Source organism: Marmota flaviventris, chromosome 2, assembly GCF_047511675.1.
Source record: "Marmota flaviventris isolate mMarFla1 chromosome 2, mMarFla1.hap1, whole genome shotgun sequence".
NCBI lineage: Eukaryota > Metazoa > Chordata > Mammalia > Rodentia > Sciuridae > Marmota > Marmota flaviventris.
Genome location: NC_092499.1, coordinates 109,144,503 through 109,166,106, shown reverse-complemented (window position 1 = coordinate 109,166,106; position 21,604 = coordinate 109,144,503). Strand labels below are relative to the sequence as shown.

The following is a 21,604-nucleotide window of genomic DNA, read 5'->3' as shown; positions in this document are numbered from 1 at the left end:
GTATCCTTTCTTTATGGAGATATGAACAACCAATCTTCTCTAAATCAGCAATTAAAGACTGCTTATTATCCTGAAAAACCATATTAATGTATTCACATTCTGACGATGGACATGTCAAAACACAGAGGATGTCTATAATTCTTGGCTGTGCTATCACAGGATGGCAATTAGATGCTGATGAACAATTGTTCTTGGTGATGAATATCAAACTGACATGACAAGTGAAGGATTCCTTGGGAGAAAAGAGCAGGATATATGGAATTGAAACTGTCTCCAGTCATATTTCCTTACTGACCCATGTCAACTGACAGGTCACTAAATGAGAAAATGATGCTTATCTTCTTTATCTATTGTCTATGAGAGTTCATGAAGGGGTTTTACACATATTATTTCATTGGTTGATGCATGTGACTAGATACCAGAACCATGAGGAAATTTTTAAAAGTACTAACAGAGATTCCAAGACTCTACCCCATCAAGATCCCAAACAAGCAAGTTAGGGGTGCAGCCCAAGAACCTGCATTCAGAAAATCTCCCTGTTATCCCACAGTAACCATTTTGAAGTTTGCTTTTCACAATGAACTTATGAAGGAGACAGAGGAGGTGAATAATTACTTCCATTTTGTAAATGAGGAAACCAATGATATGTTGACCACCTCCCATCCTCCTAGATAAAACTGGAAGGAAGAGGGGAAAAGCTGGCTTACAAAAGTAATAAACTAGAGCTCTCGAGAGAAGGTGGCTTGCTTGGGGACAGTGGGAACAGACCGAGGCAAAGATGGCTAAGGAGGGGCCATTCCACCCAGAAGCCCATGCCCACCTTGCTCACAGCCTCTGCAATGGCATCCACCATGCCTCCCACCAGCCCCACTTCACTGGCAGCTTCGTTCAGTGTCACCATGATGTCGTCCACGGCTTCCTTCATCAGCTGGGAGGCTTCTGTGATGGCGTCATGGGTATGCTGAGCCTGAGAAGGGAATTGTGAAATGTTTCCTTCCACAGAAGGAAATGGTGCTTAGTTTCTTAAGAATCATTTCACTTCTCTTATGAATAACCTTAAGAAGACAAAACTATCCTCATGGTGGAACACAGCAATGCATCCTATATTCTCCTTTTCCTGGATTTTGGATGTTTGTTTGCAAACCAAATAAAAGTCAGAAAGACAAATAGGAAAAGCACTTTTTTTTTTTTTTATAACCAAGAGGAAGAATAAAACTGCAAGGTCAAATAGTGTCTAATGACATGACTAGTTTTATTTGTTACTATGTTCATGGTTGTAGAAAGAGAATGCCACAGGCTCCTAAATATATGAGTTGACGTAGTTAATGAAAAAAGAAACTACTATAAAGGAAAAATGTACTCATAACATATGTTCTTCTATTCCACATTGCCCAATACACTCTAATTCCCTTTCTACAAATAAGTTAGGAGATTATGCAAATGTAGGTACATAAAAAAGGAATAAATATGTAGAAGGCCAAACAGTCTTTAGAACTATGTCACAATTTATATTGCCAGGAAAATTGGAGAAATAAATGAGCAATATTCTCCAAGGGCAGACCCTCTGTAGGCAAAGCCACACTGCCCTCGTGTTCCTCATATACCATACTGTGAGGATGTGTCCATGTCGAGCGCAGAGCAGGGGCTGGGTAGACAAATGAGCAGACAGAATATGGAACAGGGCAGTGCTGGGCTTCCTGGAAGACACTTCAAATGGCAGCAGGATGCAGGAGAAAGTTTCTAAGACTGGGGCAGGAAAACCTGGGATCTAGTTGTGGCTCCAATGCCAACTAGCTAAGTGAATAGACTTGCTTCCTCTTCAGTATAATAGGAAGAATTATAATATTGCTATGTAGCAAAATTCTGATGGACTCATAGTGGGCAGGGTAGTAGGGGGATGTGCTCCTCTGAAATGTGATCTAACACCAGGTAGTTAGTGTGAGGACTGTGCTGCACCCAGGTGCTGGGACTATCCAGGAAGGAGTGGGGGTCATCCTGACCCACCCTGGGGAGTTGACATTTACAAAAGATCCCAAACATTGCATTTTCACTTTGGTGGGTGAAAAGGTAACAAAGCCAGTGGGACTTGATAGAAAATAACTGCTATGAATTTAAAAAAAAATTTTAATATAAAAGAAGAATTGTAAGGAGGCTAGTGAGTCATAGGAACTGGCCCTGTCTGAACTGAAAAGTCCTGGGAAGCAAGGAGAGTTCCTGAAGGATGACATCTGATGAGATGTGACACATGCTGCTTTCAGATGGTTATCCTTGAGGCAACTGTGTCAGGAGGCGTAGATTTCTGTCTTCAAGATGTAATAGAGTAAACTGGCAATTTCAGTTGATAGTTAATTTCATGGCATAGAGAGGGTATAACGTGAAATGTACAGATGGCTTGGTTTTGATGACAGAAACCTGAAAGGTGCTATCTCCTGTATGTCACACTCCACAGAAAACATCTCATACAAATATATTCTCATTTACAAGGAGATCAAATAAAATCTGTGTTTTTCTTTAAGTCTCAGTTCAGATGAACTCATTACTGATGATGCAAAATATATCAGAAATTTTACATATTCATATGAAAAGTAAATATGTGCTTTAGGGGAGAGACAAGCGCGGCTTGTCAAGGATCTTCCATCTCCTTTGGGCTCAGGAAGGTGTCAGGAGCAAATCTGGGGGGCAGCAGCAGTAAGTCATGAAGCTGTTATTTTGGGACTCCCTTCAAAATTTACAGAGCATTTGCCCCATACAAAGTGACAAAAATCCACAAAAATAATCCTTGGATGTGGCTATCCTAGAAATGAATTATTTTCCCATCTGCTTGGGAAGACGGGCTGTTAGATTTTCTAGAAGACCTATTACCCTTCACTCCTTATGTTTAAAAGTTTTACAGATTCTTAGAGGTCAATTCACAGTCCACCTCCTCTGTAAAGCTGTCTCCAGTTGTACCAGCCCCATTCAGCGCCTTTGTTCTGAACTCCAAAGGCAAGTCACAGCTTAGTTCAGAACCACACACTGTGTGCTGGCTGAGCACAGCAGCTTAGTATGCCCAAAGACACAGTAGGGTCTCAATTAAGGCATGTTTAAATGACCAGTGACCGTCCAGGAAGCAGAGTTAGTAGCCTAACAATGAGGTCGTTATTTTCGATTTTGGAGGGGTTCCTTGTTACTGCTCCTCACAGCACAATACAGATTCCATTCTTTCTTGGACACATGCCTGAAGTCAACTTCCAAGGGAGCCTTGTTTCTTTCTAACAGCATTTCCACTACAAAGCGCAGGACAGCAGGCAAAGACATCACAGGAGGATGGAAAGTGGGAGAAGGCTACAGGGAGCAGATCTCAATTATAGTAAAGGGAGAAAAACAACTAATAATTAGAGCCATGCAACACAGAAGAGGGCTACGTTTTTTGCTGGAGTGTTGCAACAGCTTCTATGGGTGCCCATGGAGGACACTGTGGAAGGGAGCGGATGGGGTGGGGACCCAGGAGGGAGCTCAATGGGGCAAAGAAGAAGCTATCAGCACATGCCTTCCTAATATGTGCAATTCATTAACCTCAGGCTCTGAGGCTGCCACTTCTTGTTTTAAACACCTCTCAGACCAGACATAGTATCTCATTCAGTTTCTACAGCTACCCTAGGGAGGGGTTCACAATTAGCCCTTGTTGTTCAGGCCAGGAAATAAAGAAAGGAAATAACTTGCTAGAAAGAGGTGGAGCTGGGATTTGAATCCAGTTATGTCTGATCCCAGAAGTGTGCTATTTTCCACCAAATCAGAACTACTGAAAACTATTTAAAAACATTTTAGTCCTATTTTTTTTTCTGTCAACAAGAAAATTAACAGGTAATGCAAATAAAACCCAGTAAGTATCCACCTAAATTGGTTGTCTGTGCCTCTGACCTCTTAGGAAAGGGTCTAAAAAGCAAACCCAGTGGCCCAGGTGTCTTTTGGGACAAGCCTTCAATTTGTAGACTAAATGCAGGCTGGGTACTGGTGAGGGGACAGAGTTCACCTGCCTGGCCTTTACTCATCATGTCTTACTTCACCACACCCAGTGCTTCTGGTCCCTCAGTGAAAACTATTCTGGTCACCAATTCCAAGCAGAGAATGCCATTATGAAACTTGTGATGCTGACTATGTATGCTCAAGAGGAGCTCAGAACTGGCTGTCCAAGCAGATATGCTAACAGCTTAAAAACCCATCCAGAAGAGTCCTATTTTGATATTCTACTGGTCCTGAGACCCTCTTAGGTGGAGGGTGAAGAAATGTGGCAATAAGTAGCCTTGGATAAAAGACAACCAGAGCTGAGTCAGAAGGTTAGCTCTGACTCCTCTAGTTTGGGGAGGGTACAAAGAGGGCTGGCCCCACATCAGGGCACCTACTGCTAATCTATCACAGTCAGGGCTGCATTCTTTGTCCTTCTTGATCTACTCTACCAGTTTTGCAACTAGACTTGTTATTCCAAAAGACTCTGCACACTTTGAGGGCTGTGGCAGGCTCTTAGTACTTTTAGCATACCCAGAATTAGGCTCTTAGTAATGGTCAGATATTTGAATGAAAACCTGAATATAGAAAATGCAGGTTTAAGACATTATTCATGCTGTCACAGTGAGATGTTTCTAAAATATGGATTGGTTGTGTCATTCTTCTGCTTAAAGACCATCACTGACTGCCCATGGCTTACAATAAAGGTCAAATACCTTGGCTTGGAAGATGAGATCTGTCACAGCATGGCACAGTCTATCCTCTTGTCCAGCTGTCTTTGTGATCTGCATTTTTCTAGACACATCAGACTGCTTACCATCTTCTGAAGATAATCACAATCTTTTTTTTTTTCCTTTGTAACCCTACGTATGGCTTTGCATATACTTTTCCCTCTTCCCAAGTTCAAAATAAAATGTGATACAAAGTCACCTGTGACACACTATTGTCATCTTTGGCCACTTAAAGCAGCTGGGTAACACAACAGGCTGAAGAAATGTTCCTTCTACAAACTGGCAAAGGGGATCTCATATGAAATTGCTGTCTCTTAAGTGTGAGAAACAGAAATGACATTCATTGGAAAACAACTGAATTTTCCTTCCTGCAAGTTGGTGTCAACACTGAACAGGTCCCAGTAAGCATTTGCTTTTATTCCTGTCATCATCACAGAATTCATTTTTTTCCCTCAAGGATGCTTGTCTATACATTCTTTAAGGAAAAAATAACTTACAGATAAGACTTAATTATGTACACTTCTTAACCCTCCTCTAAATCCCTGGGAAAACCAATAATAGAAGATAATTCCCCACTTCAGAGAACTGGAGTAATGTTTTTTTCCTTAGAGAGAGACAATACAGCAGGACCAGGACCTTTGTGGTTCTAAGTGAGTCCCTGACATCCTGAACCATACCTTGGGGTTTCCTCCACCTTCTTTGGCTGCATACAGCATCTGCAGGGCAGACTCTGCCAGTGTCTTGGTTTGGTCCAGCACTGTCATCTGCTGTTGATGGTCCAAAATCTTGGAGGCGACACCTACTGCAGCTAAGATCAAGGGCTCGAAGTAGCTCGCCAACTGTGTCACCTTGCAAGAATGGAAAGTCATAGGTACATCACTTAAGTACAGGTATTTCCTTTAGAGCACCTTTCAGTGGGAGTGGAAAAAGGGGTGAGCTGACTCAGGAAGAAATGCAGGCCTGCTACTATGTACTTTTGAAAGTACTTGCTAGCTATTGACTATTGCTTGCTTTTGATTTCCTTTGGAAAGTTCTTTATCTCTTCTCCAAACATGATAGAAGTGCTAAGAAATCCATTCTGAGATCTAGACTTAGGCATCAGAATTGAACTCAATTTTATAAATCATTAATTTTACAAGTAATTTTTAATAGAAATCAAAGGCATCTTATAAATCCAGAGGGAGAGAAAGTAGAAGAGGGACAGGATTATCAGAGAAGGTAAGAGAAGAAGCCTGAGATAAAGAGAAACTTCAAGAGCTTTTTAAGAGGCCAGTCTAATTGGCTTCTGCTTGAAGCATTTGGATAAAGCCTTAGCTCTGGATTAAATAATGCAAAATGATTTCATACCAGCCAAGATGTTGTTCATGAGTAGTCCAACCAAATTTCCCATCTATCAATATACCACAGAAAATTTCACCTTTACATACATCCATAATGCACTAATTAAAATTTTTTAAGAACTATAATAGATCAGCAGAGTATAGGAAAGGGATAAGGGGGAGGGAGGAGAGGAAGTAACAGTGACCGAATTGCAGCAAATTATATTCTATGCTTGTATAATGTCAAAATAAACCCCAAAAAAGTGTAGAACTGTAACAAACAATACAAATTGACAAAAACACAAAACAAAGAGATATGCCCACATCCAAATCCAAATCCCTGGAATCTGAATGTTATCTTGTTTGAAAAAAAGGTCTTTGGATTTCTCTTTCTTTCTTTCAAATGAGATATGCCATATTTGAAAAGGCAGAGATGCTGACCAATTTCAACCATCCCTCCTTAGAACAGTAGGAAGTTTAGTAGCCCCTTAAACTTTTCTGCAATTTGAAAAAGCAAGATGATTGATTTTCTAAAATCAATACCTGCTAAGAAAATTTTGGCTACTGCACTTCTTGATGTGCACAGCGATACTGACTGCTGAACTGATCAATGCTCAGGAACCTTGAAGGCTATTAGAATCCAATTTTTGGTCTCTCCCTGCTAAGGTATAGGCTGCATGACAAGCCAGCTCTCCTTGAAGGGTCAGCAGAGTGAACCCCAAATGGGCAAAACATCATATGCCACTTAAAATAGCATGGGCAGGAACTCAGCTGAATGACTCCTCTGGGGAGGCCATGCAGGGAGGCTCTGTTGTCCAGAGAAAAATTTGCTTTGCTTCATCACATGTAACAACAGATGCTGCATTAGAAACCAGGGAAGAACATTATTGCCCTAGATACACCAGAATGGGCTGAGATGGCCGGGAATAAAAGACAGAAGCCTATGGGTGAGGAGTGTCAGCATGAGCCTCTCGTTTATTTCAGAATAAGTGGAGAGCAATGGATGATGGTAAATGTCTTGTTGGAGGAAAAGTTTGACCACAACCACAACCCACACCAAAACAACTCACTATGAACTTTCTCAACTTCAAGTGAAAAAAAGATCCTGAAGTGATCATTTTTGGAAAAGAGGCTAGAGAAAGGCTGAGTGCTATTTTCTGTTGTCAGAGATGCACTGGACACAGGCACAATACCTGGCATGGCAGGCTTTCAAGAATGACAACAAAATCCATTACCCCCCAAATCCCCAGCAGGATCCCCTTGGTACATGCACATTACCTTATGTCCCAGCTGCGCTGCCTCTCCCCGAGCTGCTGTGGCGATGGGATCGATAAGGTGCCCGATTTCCTGTACCACTGAAGTCAGCTGCTCCTGTAGGGCCTGATAAGGGGAGAACTGTCAAGTTCATCTGACAACAGTTCCCCATAACACTGCACTGATTTGAAAAGGCTTACATGAAAGATGAGGGAGGCCACATAAAATGGACATCAAAATGCCAGGCTGCAACATCAAGCTGCTGTAGGTATCCTGCCCTGCCCAGTGGCAGCTCATCATTCTTCCCATAAGAAAGCAGATGCAAGCTTAAGAACTGTGGGTCCTACTGGCTCCTTGCTCCTCCTAGCCCTGACAACTGATGCCAATGGTATCTTTACTTTAGGTTATTCAACACAGTTACTGGAAATATGGAATATCTGTGGCTTTCCAAGAAGGAAAGTCAACTATGTTCAAATGGAGACAGATAATTGGGGTCTGAGGGAACATCCAGGTCACTGTGTTCTCAGAACTTGAGGAGGGTGACGTAAAAATGAGATCAGCTCTTTGAAAGTAGGACTACTTCCCCCATGGCACAATTTGAAAATGCCAGGTGGGACACACACTGAGCTCAGTCCAGAGCTCAATGCACTTGGTGGTGTGTGCACAAATGTGGAAAATGGTGCCCTCAAGGCTTTTCTTCTTGCATTTGAGATGGCTTAACTTCTCCACCTCAAAGAACTGTAAAGAGGCTGTAAAGAGATGGGACATTGAACTCAAATCAGGAAATAATTAGCCAGTAGTAGAAGAGATCTGATTCCTTTGTAGGGATCCTTCACTGGAGAGATTTGGGATTGAGCAGCTTAGAACATTGGACATTTTAGGTCCACACATGCTGGCATGGAATTAGGTGATTCCTGACATAGTGGCATGTTCTGCTGATAAAAACATGAGACTCTAACTTTTGCCACTTCCCCATAGAACAATGGTGCTCAGGGGCCGGGGCTTCAGCCAGAGTTCACTCTGAGAGGGCATGCCTAACATGTCAGCTGGAAAACAAACAGCTACAGAGATGAGGCTGGCAGAGAGAAACTTCCGAAAAGTCCAAAGGTCTTATTCAGCTACTTACTTAGCTTCGCATTTATCATGTGATTATAGTTAAGAATACCACAATATTCTAGCAATGTTTTTTTCATCACAGGTGGTTTGTTAACTTGAATATGTCTAACTAGGGAGTATATGCAATTGGAGGGGGAATTTTCTTCCTAGTGAGGAAGTTCAGACAGGATATGTTTTGGGAGTGATAGTGAAAGGATGAGGGCACCAAGGGGCTTTCTGAGATGCTGGTTATCTTTGCTTGTTGATCTGGGGGCTAATTACAGAGTGTGTTCAGCTGGTGCTAATCATAAAGATACACACATTCTGTGCATTTTCTGTATGCATACTATACTTTAAACAGGTTAAAACAGTCATTCTGGCATTCCTCATAGATGAGAATGTTTCTTCTTCACTTCCTGGAAATGGGTGTGTATCTGAAGTTGGAGTGAAAAAATGAGCAAGCCTGCCTGGGCCTGAGAAAAAGGGGCCGAAGCTCATGGTTAATGAATTCAGTGGCAGTGATGTAAATGTCAGCACACAGACCATGTATATATATGTATTAAGTACCTCTGGAGTATCAAGCACAGTGCTTTAAAAGAAAATGAAAAATGAATCAGGAAGATGTACATAGGTACAGAAACAATTCAAAGGAAAATTCCACTTTAAGCTTTGGAAAAACCATCAAGAAAGAATAAAGTGGCTCTAAGTTAATAACAGAATGCAAAAGATCCCTACGTACTAGACAGTGAATAACTTAAGGCAGAATCCTTTATCTCTGAATGAAGAGTTTAATTCCAAATCTTCCCTTTAACCAAAAAGTGCATTGATGAACTAAGACAAAAGAAAAGCATTCAAAATCTACATGGCTAGGCCTGCTGTGTTGATGTGTTAAAATGTGTAAGGCAACCCCACCTTAGAGAGACACAATTATCTGACTGATAATTTCCCCCCAAATTTCAGCCACATTTGAGCTTTCTACAGCTAGCAGTAGGTATATTCCTTCCCCAAGTCATCCTTCTCAGCATTTTCCTTCCCCTCTCCCAGAAACTTCCTAGGTTAGTTCTATAGGAGAAGGTCCAATGATAAAACTCTAGTATTAGGAATATCTTGATCCCATTCTCTCTGCTCCCTGCCCCAGTGAGCTGGCCATAGAACCCCAGCCTACCTCCACAGAGATGTCATCCCTCGTTGCCAGGCTCTGGCTGACAGCTGCCAGAGAGGCTTGCTCAATGTCCCGGATACATCGGTTGATGCCATCAATGGAGTAGTCACATTCCCTCTGCCCAGGGGCCTTGTCCCTGGAAGGGACAGTGCAAATCAAACACAAGGTTCATGGGTCTTAAGTCCCAGAAATTGCTCCAGCATTGGTGAGCCAGGAACCCCATCCTCTTCTCACTTATCACCTTAATTAAGAAGTGAATCTCTGACCCTTCCTTGGCAATTCCTCCTGGCAGAGCCCAGGCAGGTCTTAATTTGGCATTGAGATAACTCTATGTGTTTCTGGCGGAAAGGAGGGCAGTACTAATACTGCCCTCTATCTCAGGCTGATGCCAGGCAACTGCAAAGGAAATGGTTTGAACTTGTATTCTCCATTCAATGACTTAAACAAAGGACCTTCAGGCTGGGTATGGCCTCCCAGTGGCTCCGGAGGCCAAGGCAGGGGGATGATGAGTTCAAAGCCAGCCTCAGCAAAAGTGAGGTGCTAAGCAATTCAGTGAGACCCTGTATCTAAATAAAATACAAAATAGGGCTGGGGATGTGGCTCAGTGATCAAGTGCCCATGAGTTCAATCCCTGGTACTACCCATAGGACCTTTAGTAAAATAATAATAAAAAACATAGGAAATTTAATAATAATAATAATAATAATAATAATAATAATAATAATAATAAAAGTTAAGGACTCTTTTCAGCACAAATATACTATGTTCTCTACATTGCATACTAGTCACAAACTCATGGGCTGTACAAGTTAAAATATTTAATGAAAGTCATTTGAAAGTCATTAACAAAAAGTTAACTATGGTTTTTAGCTTCAAAATCAACCAGAAAAAAATATAATTAGGGAGCTAAATCCATTCCATGCTGTTGGGTATTAACTTTGGCTAACCTCAGAAATGTTTCATATATTCAGGTGATTTTTTTTCAGGGACCTATCATCACCAAGGTGGTCCTAGATGCCCCAAATTACTGTGGACTATAGAATGTCTTATTTTTTTATCTTATTATCAAACTAATTAGAACCCCAAATTCTGCAAAACAAACTGAAATACTCTCTGCCTAAAAGCCTGGGTGTAGACAATAAGGTATACTGGTTAGAAGAGCTAGGACCTACAATCTGGGGTGACTATGGAAACGTCATTTAAATCTTTTTGCCTGAATTTTTTCATTAGTAAAATGGAAACACGGCAGTATATACCTTATAATATTATGATGATCAAATAGGGTGACATAGGTAAAATACTTGGAATAACATCTGGTGTATAGTTAAGTGCTATTAGAGACAAAGAAAAAGATGACAACATAAAGTTAAAAGCTTAGTGGGCTTATTCCCTTCCTCCCTATTCTGATGCAGGTTGAAAGTAATCTCCAGATAGCAACTGACCTGATAGACGTGATGAGACTCTTAATGGAGTCAGATACAGTGTGTGAATGTCCAGCTAGCACAGACCAGGTAGGTGGGTCTTTGGGGTTGATGGCCAGAGAGCGTGCAGTGCGGATGAGGTATGATGAGCTCTCCAGCATAGTCTTGGCTGAGACCAGGATTGGTTCCTGTGCCTGGGAGCCCTGAGGCCAAACAGCAGAGAGGTTAAGAGCAGGGCATGCAGACATGTGAATAAGTCAGGTCCTAGAAAGTCTTTTTCTTATCTAGTCACCACTTCTGCCCTCTCGCTTATACAAGGTTTGGATGATGGGCACTTCGGTCCATGTTTGCTCCTTAAATAAAAATTTTTAGAATCACACATCCCAAGAAAGAATCAGCTCAAAACCTAGGCACAGAGATTGTTCTTAATATAACAATATTATCTCTCAAGAGATGTACAATCACTGAGTTTTATAACTCTGTGCATGTATCACCATCAAAAATAATAGTACCCTACATGATGACAAAGAGAAAATTTGAAGTTTTAACTACTCATGTTCATTTTGTGCTATCCCGGATTAACCAATGACCTTGGTTGTTGGAAAGGTTTCCTTACCTCAGAGCTGATCTGGGCGGGAACACTGACAAACTCAGGGTTTGATGCAAATGCTGTTAGGTTTTCTACTGCTTCAATCAAGGGCGCGGTGGCAATACGGCACTTATTGCGGTTGTCTTCAGAGAAGTCCCCATCCAGGGCCTAATGGGAGAAAAAAGGATCTTTCATCCCACTGAGAAGCACCAATCATCTCTAAGCCACAGGGATTGCCTCTGAGGGAAGAAAGATGGTTCAATGGGAGTAACACTGAAAATGTTTGTTGAATTTACAAATTGGAGAGATTCCTGCCATGGATCAGAGGAGCCCAGCTAGCAATCCTAATAAAAAAGGTCAGATATGTAGCTTATAGGACAGCTGGCCTCAGCATCAGTTGACTCCCATTCAAAAACCATGCTTCCCCTGCAGGAAGCAGAAACCACTTAAACAGCACCTGCTCTTCTCTCTCACTTGGGCCCTGCTGTCAAACCTGGCTGCAGAAATCACTTTCAAGAATATATAATCCTTGGGCTCCTCTCCTTCATTTACATGCATATTAAGTCTATTCCCCCCTCCCAAGTGACAAAGACAATTTACACTGTGTGGCAGTTTCAATTTATCTAAGTTTTACCTAGATGCTCCTACATGGCAGATGGAGGTGGGGCTGGCAACCACTATCTTGCAATGAACACAGTGGAACCCAATAGGAAAGAAGAGGCAGGAACTACCTTCAAAACCACAAGGACAAGTCTTTATATTTAACGAAAAAGGCCATACACAAAGGGGGACACTGTATACAATCCCATTTGTGCAAAGTACAAAAAACAAGTGAAAGTAATCAAGGATGTTCCCAGTCAGGTCACTCTAAAGCTGGTGGACCCCAAGGCAGCACAAGAGGGCTTTCTAGGCACTGTACAGATCTGTTTCTAGATCCAGAAATCATTATCTACTGTGTTTGAAAAATTGAGAAATTTTACTGAGTCCTACACATGAGGTGTGTTTTTTTCCAGGTATCTTATGCTTCATTTTAAAACAAAATTAGCAGTGGGTAACATAAAGAGAGTCTAGTGATCAGTCATATCACTGAGTAATGGCCAGGGTGGATGAGAATCCAGGAGTAGACTGTGATCCATGCCAGCTGCCCACAAAGGGTTAACATTTGGATTCAAGGCTTCCCAGCACCCGACTCTAGCACCTGACTCTACCCCTTTAGGCATACGACAATTAGGTCCAACAGCCTGTGACCCAGTGACAGCACCACTACCTCCCAGCAAAGGGCTCCACGTGAGAAGGCAGTTATGCTTGCAGGAGAATGTAAATTTCCTTGTTAGACTACCAATTAAACTTTTAATTTAATCCTTATGAACAATATATTAAAGCCAATTTAGAGAATTAGTGAACAAAAAAACCAGAGGCACTTGCATTACGCAGCAGACTGGGTCTGAGACAGGAGTATTCTGTTTTTCAGTAAGGCAAGAGGAGGCAGGCATGGTCGGTTTGAAGGCTATTTCTGAATAATCACTGCATTCCAATCGAGCCTTGGCAGCTTGGGACAGTAATTATACATCCACAATGCTAATATTTTCAGAGTAATTCCCATGAGCTGGGCTAATTTACCATCTTGTGCGAATATGGCGCCTGGCTTGCCTTGGCTCTTGTCCTACAGGCACTTGACAGACACTGCCTTCCTCTACCGTCTCTGATTTGGCCACTCTTATATTTTCTCAGCGGAAACCGTACACGCCTGTTCCTTCTTGCTCACATGTACGGTCTCGTCTCTTAACTGCCACTTATATACCTAGTAAATGTTAATTTCCACAGTCAGCCTGGCCATGTTGTCTCAGCATGCTGTTCCTGTTGCACTGCTAACATCACGGACTCCTCAAGGTTGGGTGCACTAGGCCTCAGGGACATTTGGGACTCCTCGTGGAAGGCAGGGTGGATGCACTTGGCAGAAGCCTTATACAAGCGAACCTAGCACAGGCAAATGAATGAAGCAAGCAGACAGCCAGAGAGGGTTTTGGAGTCCCAAGAGGTTGGGTCCAAGTTACACAAATGACACTTCTTGGAATGACAGGGGCTTCTACTGGGCAGAAGATGTTCAACCTTCCCTTGGTACTGCTCATACCTCCTGCCTCTCAACTCTGTACTTGCCCCACAGCCTTTCTCGACTCCCACAGCCCTTAGTCCATTGGGAAACAAAGCAGTTCATTAAGCCACCAACTTATTAAAGCCGATGACCTGAGATAAATCTCAAGGAGTCAAGGAATAGTTCTCAAATGATCTAATGATGCAGTTCCATAAACTGCACTAACTAGAAGAAAACCTTTTAGTTGTTGTTTTGGGTTTAGCTTTTAAGCATAGATCCTAAAAGTCACATGTCACGTAGCCCATCGCTATTCACAGGACAGGGCACTGAATGACATGGACTAGAATGCCAAGCTCTCTCAATCACTTTCCCTCCCCTTTTTTATAAAAGGAAAAGTCATTTCCTCCAAAGGAGCATTTGGCATCAGAAAGGACGATTTGCACAGATATAATTTCACTCCTAAATTCTGCTTCCAGTGAGCATGGCTGAACCACCCCAATAATCGGAACACTTGAATCCACCCACTAAGGAAATGTGAGTTTCCTTGTAGACATTATACGTCACAGAATGTCCTTACACCAGCTGTACTAATGTAAGGGCAAACTCACCTGGCCTCATGCCCAGACCCATCAGGACAAGGGCACTCTGGACCCCTGGCAGCTGCTGAAGGTTCTCAGCACAATCTCAAAGACATGAGGGAGAAACACTAAACCCCCAATTTTCATTAAATAAATAAATAAGTAAAACCTAATTTTCCAAACAATAAAACCTTAAAAGTGACAATTTGCCAAGGTCACCCTGCTACTTACTGGCATGTCTTAAGCCATGACCCAAGACTCTGGATCCCTTCTCTCCTTAGGCAAGAGCAAGAAGAGAAAAAAGTAAGAAGCCCAGAGTTTTCTCCCTTTTTCTTCTGAGGACTTCTATCTTGCCAATCCAAACACAAGGATGACCAGGAAAACATACTTACAGCCAAGTCAAATTTGATTAAAGAGAGCTGGATCGGGTGTCTGTGGCACACACTGGAAATGCTTAACTGCAGAGCTCTTGAGCTTTAACTCCAAGGAGAGAGGCAAGGCCAAACTTTAATTTCTCAGAAAAACAAAAGTTGGTGTTGCATAATTTATACTTGGCACCCAAACCTGAGTGACTGCACATTTAAAATAACATTCCATTCCACAGAACCAATCCAAGGCTGGGTAATAAACAGAATAAAGAGAGAAAAGCCAGCAAGGTGTAGGTTCACCAGTTGAGAGACAGCAGCCGCAATCAGGGATGGGTGTCCTCACTTGCTCAGCATTTAGTGCCATTACTGGAGCAGAAATGTATTCTTGCATAGTTATGTTTGGGGTTTTAAAGGATGTCACCAATAGCGATTTAAGGTCCCCAGACACACACATTCTACATATTCTCCTGCTCCTGGTGCTTCTCTTGCTGATTCCCCACCCCTTTTCATGACTGTAAGGGTGTGGCAGCTGGGATTATGCTTGGGCACATCCTCATAGTTAAAAAAAATTAGCACTAAGAGGCATAATATTTAGAGAAAAATGTAGCCAGGAGGGCAGCTGTCTTAAGTGTTCAGGGAATTAAATATTCATTTGCTTTTCTGTTTGACAGGATACTTAGCCATTTCTTGAAATAGGAAATCTATTTAGTATATAGTACTGAGTGCTACAATGACGGACTTTTACATTGTCCTAATAGTAAATTAAAGCCAAAGCTCATCCTTCTGGTAAACCCTGCTACATGGTGGGGATTGAAAAATCAGGCACATTTTGACGAGTGAAGGGCAATATGTTCATTTCTGATCCTCTTGCACTGCTATGAGTTCCCAGGGTGCTCATAGCAGACAGGCCTTTATGTTCATGTTACAACCAGCCTACACTCCTCTTCTGATGCTTATACATAGGCCTATCTTTCAGGCCATCACACAAGCTCATTTGCTGCAGGGAATTGCAAAGAGGGTTTGACATGGTGAGGAGAATCTGAAAAGAAGTGATCTGAAGAGAGATGTTTTATATAGATAGGTTAGGATTTAAAACCAAGGTGGTGACAGAAAAGACAGGGCTCCAGGAATTTCTATAGGATAAGGAGGTCCTTCCCTCCCCCAAATCCCTTGGTCTGTCTAAATATAATGTGTTTTTTAATAATCAGAAAATGATTGACTTTAACTGAGATAAGTTAATTATGCAGCAACCCACAATGATGTTACTACTTAAAACTATATTGCCTTTGCCATCCCCACCTTCCAAACTTACAGACAAGCACTGTGAACACAGAGTCTTTCTTCCTAGGCTAGAGGCATCAGTTTCTCTCTCCATCCCAACAAACTGATCTCTATGCCAGGGTTGAAAGCAGGGGCTCTCTTTGAGGCCTGGATTTGAATTCTCACCGATTACTATTGTCTGAGTCACACCTTGCAAAGTTACTTAACTTCTCTGGTCCTCAGTGTCACATCCGTAAGATGCACCATGGTGGTATGGATTAAATGAGTAATACACACAAAGCACAAAATAAACATTAACAAATCTAAGATTCATTAATTGCTAATACCAGGAACTGATGGCAACAGAGGTCAGCTGCTACCTGAAGGCATGGGGCACTTGGGCACTGGTTCAAATGTATTCATTTTCAACTTAGTTTATTATTGCCTTGAAATAGACAGTCTTTTTAAAAATAAACAAACAAAAAAAATCCTATGTTGAAACAGCTAAGAAATTGCTGACTGGACTAGTGGCCCTCTGCTCTCACCAGCAGGATTCCAGCCACTCCTGGGCTGGATCCTCTCTCCTTTGGCCTTTGCTCAGCTAGTTCTATTCACTGACTTCTGGCCTCCAGGGGAAACTGGGAGGAGTCCACTCTTAACAACAAAGCAGTCCTCACCTGAGAGAGTGTGAAAGCCCCAAAATAAAGTTTTACTGCATCCAGTGTTTTTCCTTGGACTCTCCAGGCTTACACAGAACTGGTGCCTTGCCTCTCATGACAATGCTCCTTTGAAGGCTGGGGATGGGGTGGGGGGCTTTGTGGTCTGCTGTCTGGGTGCTGAATGTTTCCCGCAAGGTCAGCTCCCAGCTGTCTGTTTGGTCCCCACGTAGGGCAGACCACATGGCCTCCTCACCCACCTTCAAAGACCACAGCCTAGCTATCTCCATTCCTTCCTTGCAAGTGCACCTCATACATTGCCCCATCCCCATCTGCCCAAGAACTCTAACATAAAGATAAGCTTGTTAGAAACACAGAATACTCAGAAAAGTTGATGCTCCACTAAAAAAAGAAAGAAAATGGAAACAGATATAACTAGAATACATATCAAAGAGATTAAAACAGTTTTTGAAAAAGTGATTTTCCCCCCATAATTTCCCATTTTCTTTTCCTTCCATATCCACTCTTTGTCCAGATATATCCAGATTCATCACTTAAGCAAGAAAGGCAGAGCCTCTACCAGTCCATTCAAACCCATCCTAAATCAACAGAGTTTAAGTACTACCTGTGCACAGGGCTAAGAGTCCCTATAAACAATCCTTCAACCCGATTTATGTCCCTAAGTACCTCATGTGCAGAATTTCCCCATCATCTGAAATGTTAGTAGAACAGGTTGCTGGTTTTTCCCGGACGAGTGTCTCCATTAGTGAGGGACTCCTCCTTGAAGACCGAGTCAGAGGTTAAACCTCACCAGCCTTAGGTCTTAGGAGGGCAGAGCTTCAACCCCATTCCTCTGACTGCTCTGCAACAGGTGTTACAGGGACCAATGGGGCCTGTAGTACAGTGACCTACCTTGATGGTCTTCACCAGGTTGGCGGTGCTGTTGGCGACCTCCTTGGCTGACTGGACAAAGTGCCTCTTGGCCACAGGGTTGGCTGTCTTAGATGAGGCGATGCGGCAGGCATTGCAGAGAGCCGAGGTGTGCTTGGCCACAATTGTGGCAGCTGACAGAACCTACAAAGCATGGGGTGAGGTTGGGGGCACCCCACGCTTCAGTGCAGAGTGCCTGGAAGCTTCCTCAACTCCCATGTCCAGAACCTGGGCAATAACATGTGCTAGCTCAGCTGCCCCCAAAGGCACTCCAAGAAAGGAGAGGGCAAGAAACAATAAGCAAGAGAGAACGGAAATAAATAGAAAGGGGAAGAAAGTGCTGATGTAGCAGGCTGGGCCTCAGACAATCTTAAAGGGGAAATGGTTAGCTAGTCCTTGGAACCCCTTGATAGGAGGTCCAGGGTCAGGCCAAGGCCTAGACATATGTAACTTAAAAGTTTCTAGTAACTACATTAAAATAAGTAGAGAAACAAGAGGAATTTAAATAACATATTTTATTTAACTTGATATATCAAAAAATTCATTTTATCACAAAAATCAATGTACAAATACTGTTAATGAGATTTTATACTTTTGTTCATACCAAGTCTTTGAAATCCAGTGTATTTTGTATATTTACAGCTTTCCACTATTTGCACCAACCACATTTCAAGGTAGCCAGGGGTCACCACATGGGAGAGCCCAGGTCTAGATGAGTAAAACAAATGTCACAGTGGCCTGCATTCTGCTCCTCCTTGGGTGGACTGCAGCATCTGATGAAGGGCTCTGGCTTGGGGAATCTCCACAGGCTCCCCACCAACCTCAACCCCTCTGCTCTCTTAAATCCCCAGCCTCCACTTTGCTGAGGCTCCTACCACCCCTGTGGCCTTCACTGGATAAGAAAGGCCTCTCAGGTGCCTGGACTCTCAGCTCTCAGGCTGCATCAGTCCAGGTGGTCTCTCTGGCTCCTTTCTGTGCTATGGATTCCGAGCCTGACTCTGAGGAGGGCCTCTTTGCCATCATCTCTGGCACTGTCATCACACCCCAAATGCTGAATTCTCCAAACTTTGCCCAAAAGATTAGGAGGCAAGCAGGTGGAAGATCAGGTGTCACTCATGTTGAGCCCTCAATGCTGAGCACAGAGCAAGCCCCCCGTAACTGTACCCTGGATTTTGTGGAGTCGTGAGACTCCTCATGTATATCACTGGGATTCTTTTTCTCCTACTGCCTTCCAGTACCCTATCTCTGACCACCTACAAATTTCTGCTTTCACAACGTTTTTCAACATCTTCCAGGGTCTATATCTACAGTATATTTAACTGGCTCTGTGAACTTTCAAAGAATAGGATTCTTTACTAATTTCCCATAGTTTCCTACAACCCACCCAGAGGAGCCTAAGGAATAACATAACCCATGTGGTTACCTGTGATGGGCTACTGCCAGGGTCCACCAAGTTCTGGCATGCCATCTGGATAGCCTGGTTAGCCCTGGCAAACTGGATGGGGTCCACCAGGCCCTGGTGTCCTGCCTGGCTGTTTGGATCAGAGATGCCGACCAGGTATGCAGCCTGGAAAAGGAGGAGAAAACCAGAGCTCAGGCTCCCAGAAGCCCGTGGGAATGTCCTGCCAGCAGGAACTCCCATGGTTTCTATGATGGTGCCTGGAGAAGGAGCTGGAGCTCTCCCATGCCACCCACAGGGGAGTGGTCACTCCTGGTATCCACTGTATGGCAAAGGGCACTAGCCTGGAAAACCTGCATGGACCAGCCCCTTACCTGAGCTGCAGCCTCTGTCAGCCCACAGAGCGCCTTGGATGCAATCCCCACACACTCCCCAAAGGCAGGGAGGTCCCCTGTCTTGGCATTCTGTGAAATTCCTGCCATTGACTCTCCCAAAACCTGTAAAACAACCAGAGATATTCTGTGCTGAGCACTGTTTCAGATGCAGGGATACAGAAAGCTACACTTGCAACTTAAACATTCAAGGTCACTTAATTTATAGTATTTTCCATTCTCCATTACTTGCATTAGGAAGTAATTCAGGAGAATTATACTATTTCTGTTCCATAAAGAGAAATAAATAATGAAAGTATGAATCTTTCATCTAAAAGCTATGTAGACATCAAGAGATAAAGTTAATACACACAGACATGAAAGTATAATCTATACATGGCATCCCATGGGTAAATAGCCCAATTTAAGAACTATTAGTTCCCAGAATATGAAAATCACATCTATCGAGCTGTAGTTGAAGTCCTACTCAGAAAGTAGAAGATGTACCCTTCTGGGAATCATCCATTTACTTATTGACAGTCAAATTTAAGTAGATATTTGTTAAAGATGTTTCCTAAATATTTTAAGTATTTTTGCCTTATTTTGAAAATCCCTGGCGTATTCTTTTTTCAGTCCTCAAAAATAACAGTTGAAAAGAACTCAGAATCCAACCCAGAGCAGTCAAATACCATGTATGAGGTCACATGGGTAGAGGGAGGTCATCTACACTAAATCTGCTGCTCTGTCTTCTATGGGCCTTGTCATGTACCAGGAGGACAGGGGTGCTTCCCAGGATCACAGACGAGGGTATGGAAGGACATTCACTCTTTGGAGACTATGGTTATCACCAAGTCTAAAACCCAACGCAGAGCTCTTTCATTTTCCAATTAGCCATTTTGGATAGGTAAATGAAATAAATTCCCTAAAAGTGCTTAGCTTACATGAGGACTTGCAAATCCAAGAAGTTAGAAAGTATTTTTGTTTCCCTCCTCCCTCCTAACACTGCATTCTTCATTTCTTTGGATCTCAGCATGTAAAACACATGCATCCTCCCCTTAGACAACCCATAATTCCACAAAATATGCAGGACAGAGGAAATTTTAGTCTAAGCCTAACACAAACAAAATCTTCCAGACATTACCAATACAGATATCTCCACAAGCTAATGTGGAAGATCATGTACCATGTTACAAAGCCAGGTGGCAACAGCCTGACAGTCATTCATCTCATTTGCATTTCATGGTCACCTTCTGATTTTGACTTGTTCTCAAAAGAAACTGACATAATAATCACAGATCAGTGTTTCTCAGTTTTATTTTTATTTTTTTCCATAATGGTTCCGCTAAGGAGTCTTTTTAGACTTCTTTTCCTAATCACCACCTTAATAAAATTTTGTTGAGTAGGATTAATGTAGCAAAAGCACATAAGCCATGACATTATATTTTTCTAACACTTCCCCACCCCTTGCCAAAAAAACAAGAACATTTCATTCCCTTGAGAATGCACACCATGGTTGGATGGCAAAAAGAATACTCAAAAGGATCTCATGTAGGCCAAAATGCCATAGGACTTCCTATAGTAGTGAAGTCCCAGGAGTAGGTCACACATGATTTGATTCACAGTGACACCCATACCATCTGTGATATGATAGAAGCAGTGGTTCTTAAAGTATGGTTCCTGGACCAGCAGACAGGACCTGGGAGCTTCTTAGAAATGCAGAATCTCAACTCCATTTCAGATCTACTGAATAGGAAACTTGGGAGTGAGGCTAGCAATTGGTGTTTAGCAAACCCTTTAAGTGATTCTAATGCATGCTAAGGTTTGAGAAGCCCCTGAGCACCGGGCTCCACAGTAAGGCTTCTCCATACATGCAGCCATATAGTGGCCACGGGCAGATCCACCCCCACTGAGGAGCAGTGTGAACTTCTGGACTGTGGCACAGACAGGCTTACCTTGGAATTTTCCATCACACTCTCAATGCAGTCAAAGTAAGAGAGGTCACTAACGGGTTCATTGGGATTGTCCAACATCCCCTTGACAGTCTAGAAAGGAGAGCACAACTTAAAAAGTGAGCGAGAGGCATATAACAGGAAAGATAGAATGGGGTGCATGCTGTAATCTCAGTGACTCAGGAAGCTGGGGCAGAAGCATTGTAAGTTTGAAGCCAGCCTTAGCAATTTAGTGAAGCCCTCAGCAACTTCGTGAGATCCTGTCAAAAAATGAAAAGGGCTAGGGATGTAGCTCAGTGGTAAAGGTCACTGGGTTCAATTTCCAGTGCCCATCGTCCTCCAAAAGAAAAAAAAAAGATTCAACATAAAATGCCAACTATCAACTTCCCCTCTCCGTACAGGATTCCAGTCACAAGTGCTCATTCACTTAGATTCTTAAGAGGAAC

General features: G+C 42.7%; 1 protein-coding gene across 4 annotated transcripts in view; it reads right to left on the bottom strand.

The window, feature by feature from the left end:
• Positions 1 to 21,604, bottom strand: part of Tln2 (talin 2) — a 405,661-nt gene that overhangs the window by 63,319 nt on the left and 320,738 nt on the right. For all 4 annotated transcript variants that reach the window (XM_071608339.1, XM_071608342.1, XM_071608340.1 and 1 more), the window contains 10 exons: positions 21,162 to 21,251; positions 19,213 to 19,335; positions 18,863 to 19,006; positions 17,422 to 17,583; positions 11,583 to 11,723; positions 10,988 to 11,169; positions 9,549 to 9,681; positions 7,313 to 7,414; positions 5,393 to 5,563; positions 821 to 967 (listed from right to left, as the gene is read on the bottom strand). In XM_071608339.1, the coding sequence (XP_071464440.1) occupies positions 821 to 967; positions 5,393 to 5,563; positions 7,313 to 7,414; positions 9,549 to 9,681; positions 10,988 to 11,169; positions 11,583 to 11,723; positions 17,422 to 17,583; positions 18,863 to 19,006; positions 19,213 to 19,335; positions 21,162 to 21,251 (1,395 nt within the window). The remainder of the gene's footprint in view (positions 1 to 820; positions 968 to 5,392; positions 5,564 to 7,312; positions 7,415 to 9,548; positions 9,682 to 10,987; positions 11,170 to 11,582; positions 11,724 to 17,421; positions 17,584 to 18,862; positions 19,007 to 19,212; positions 19,336 to 21,161; positions 21,252 to 21,604) is intronic.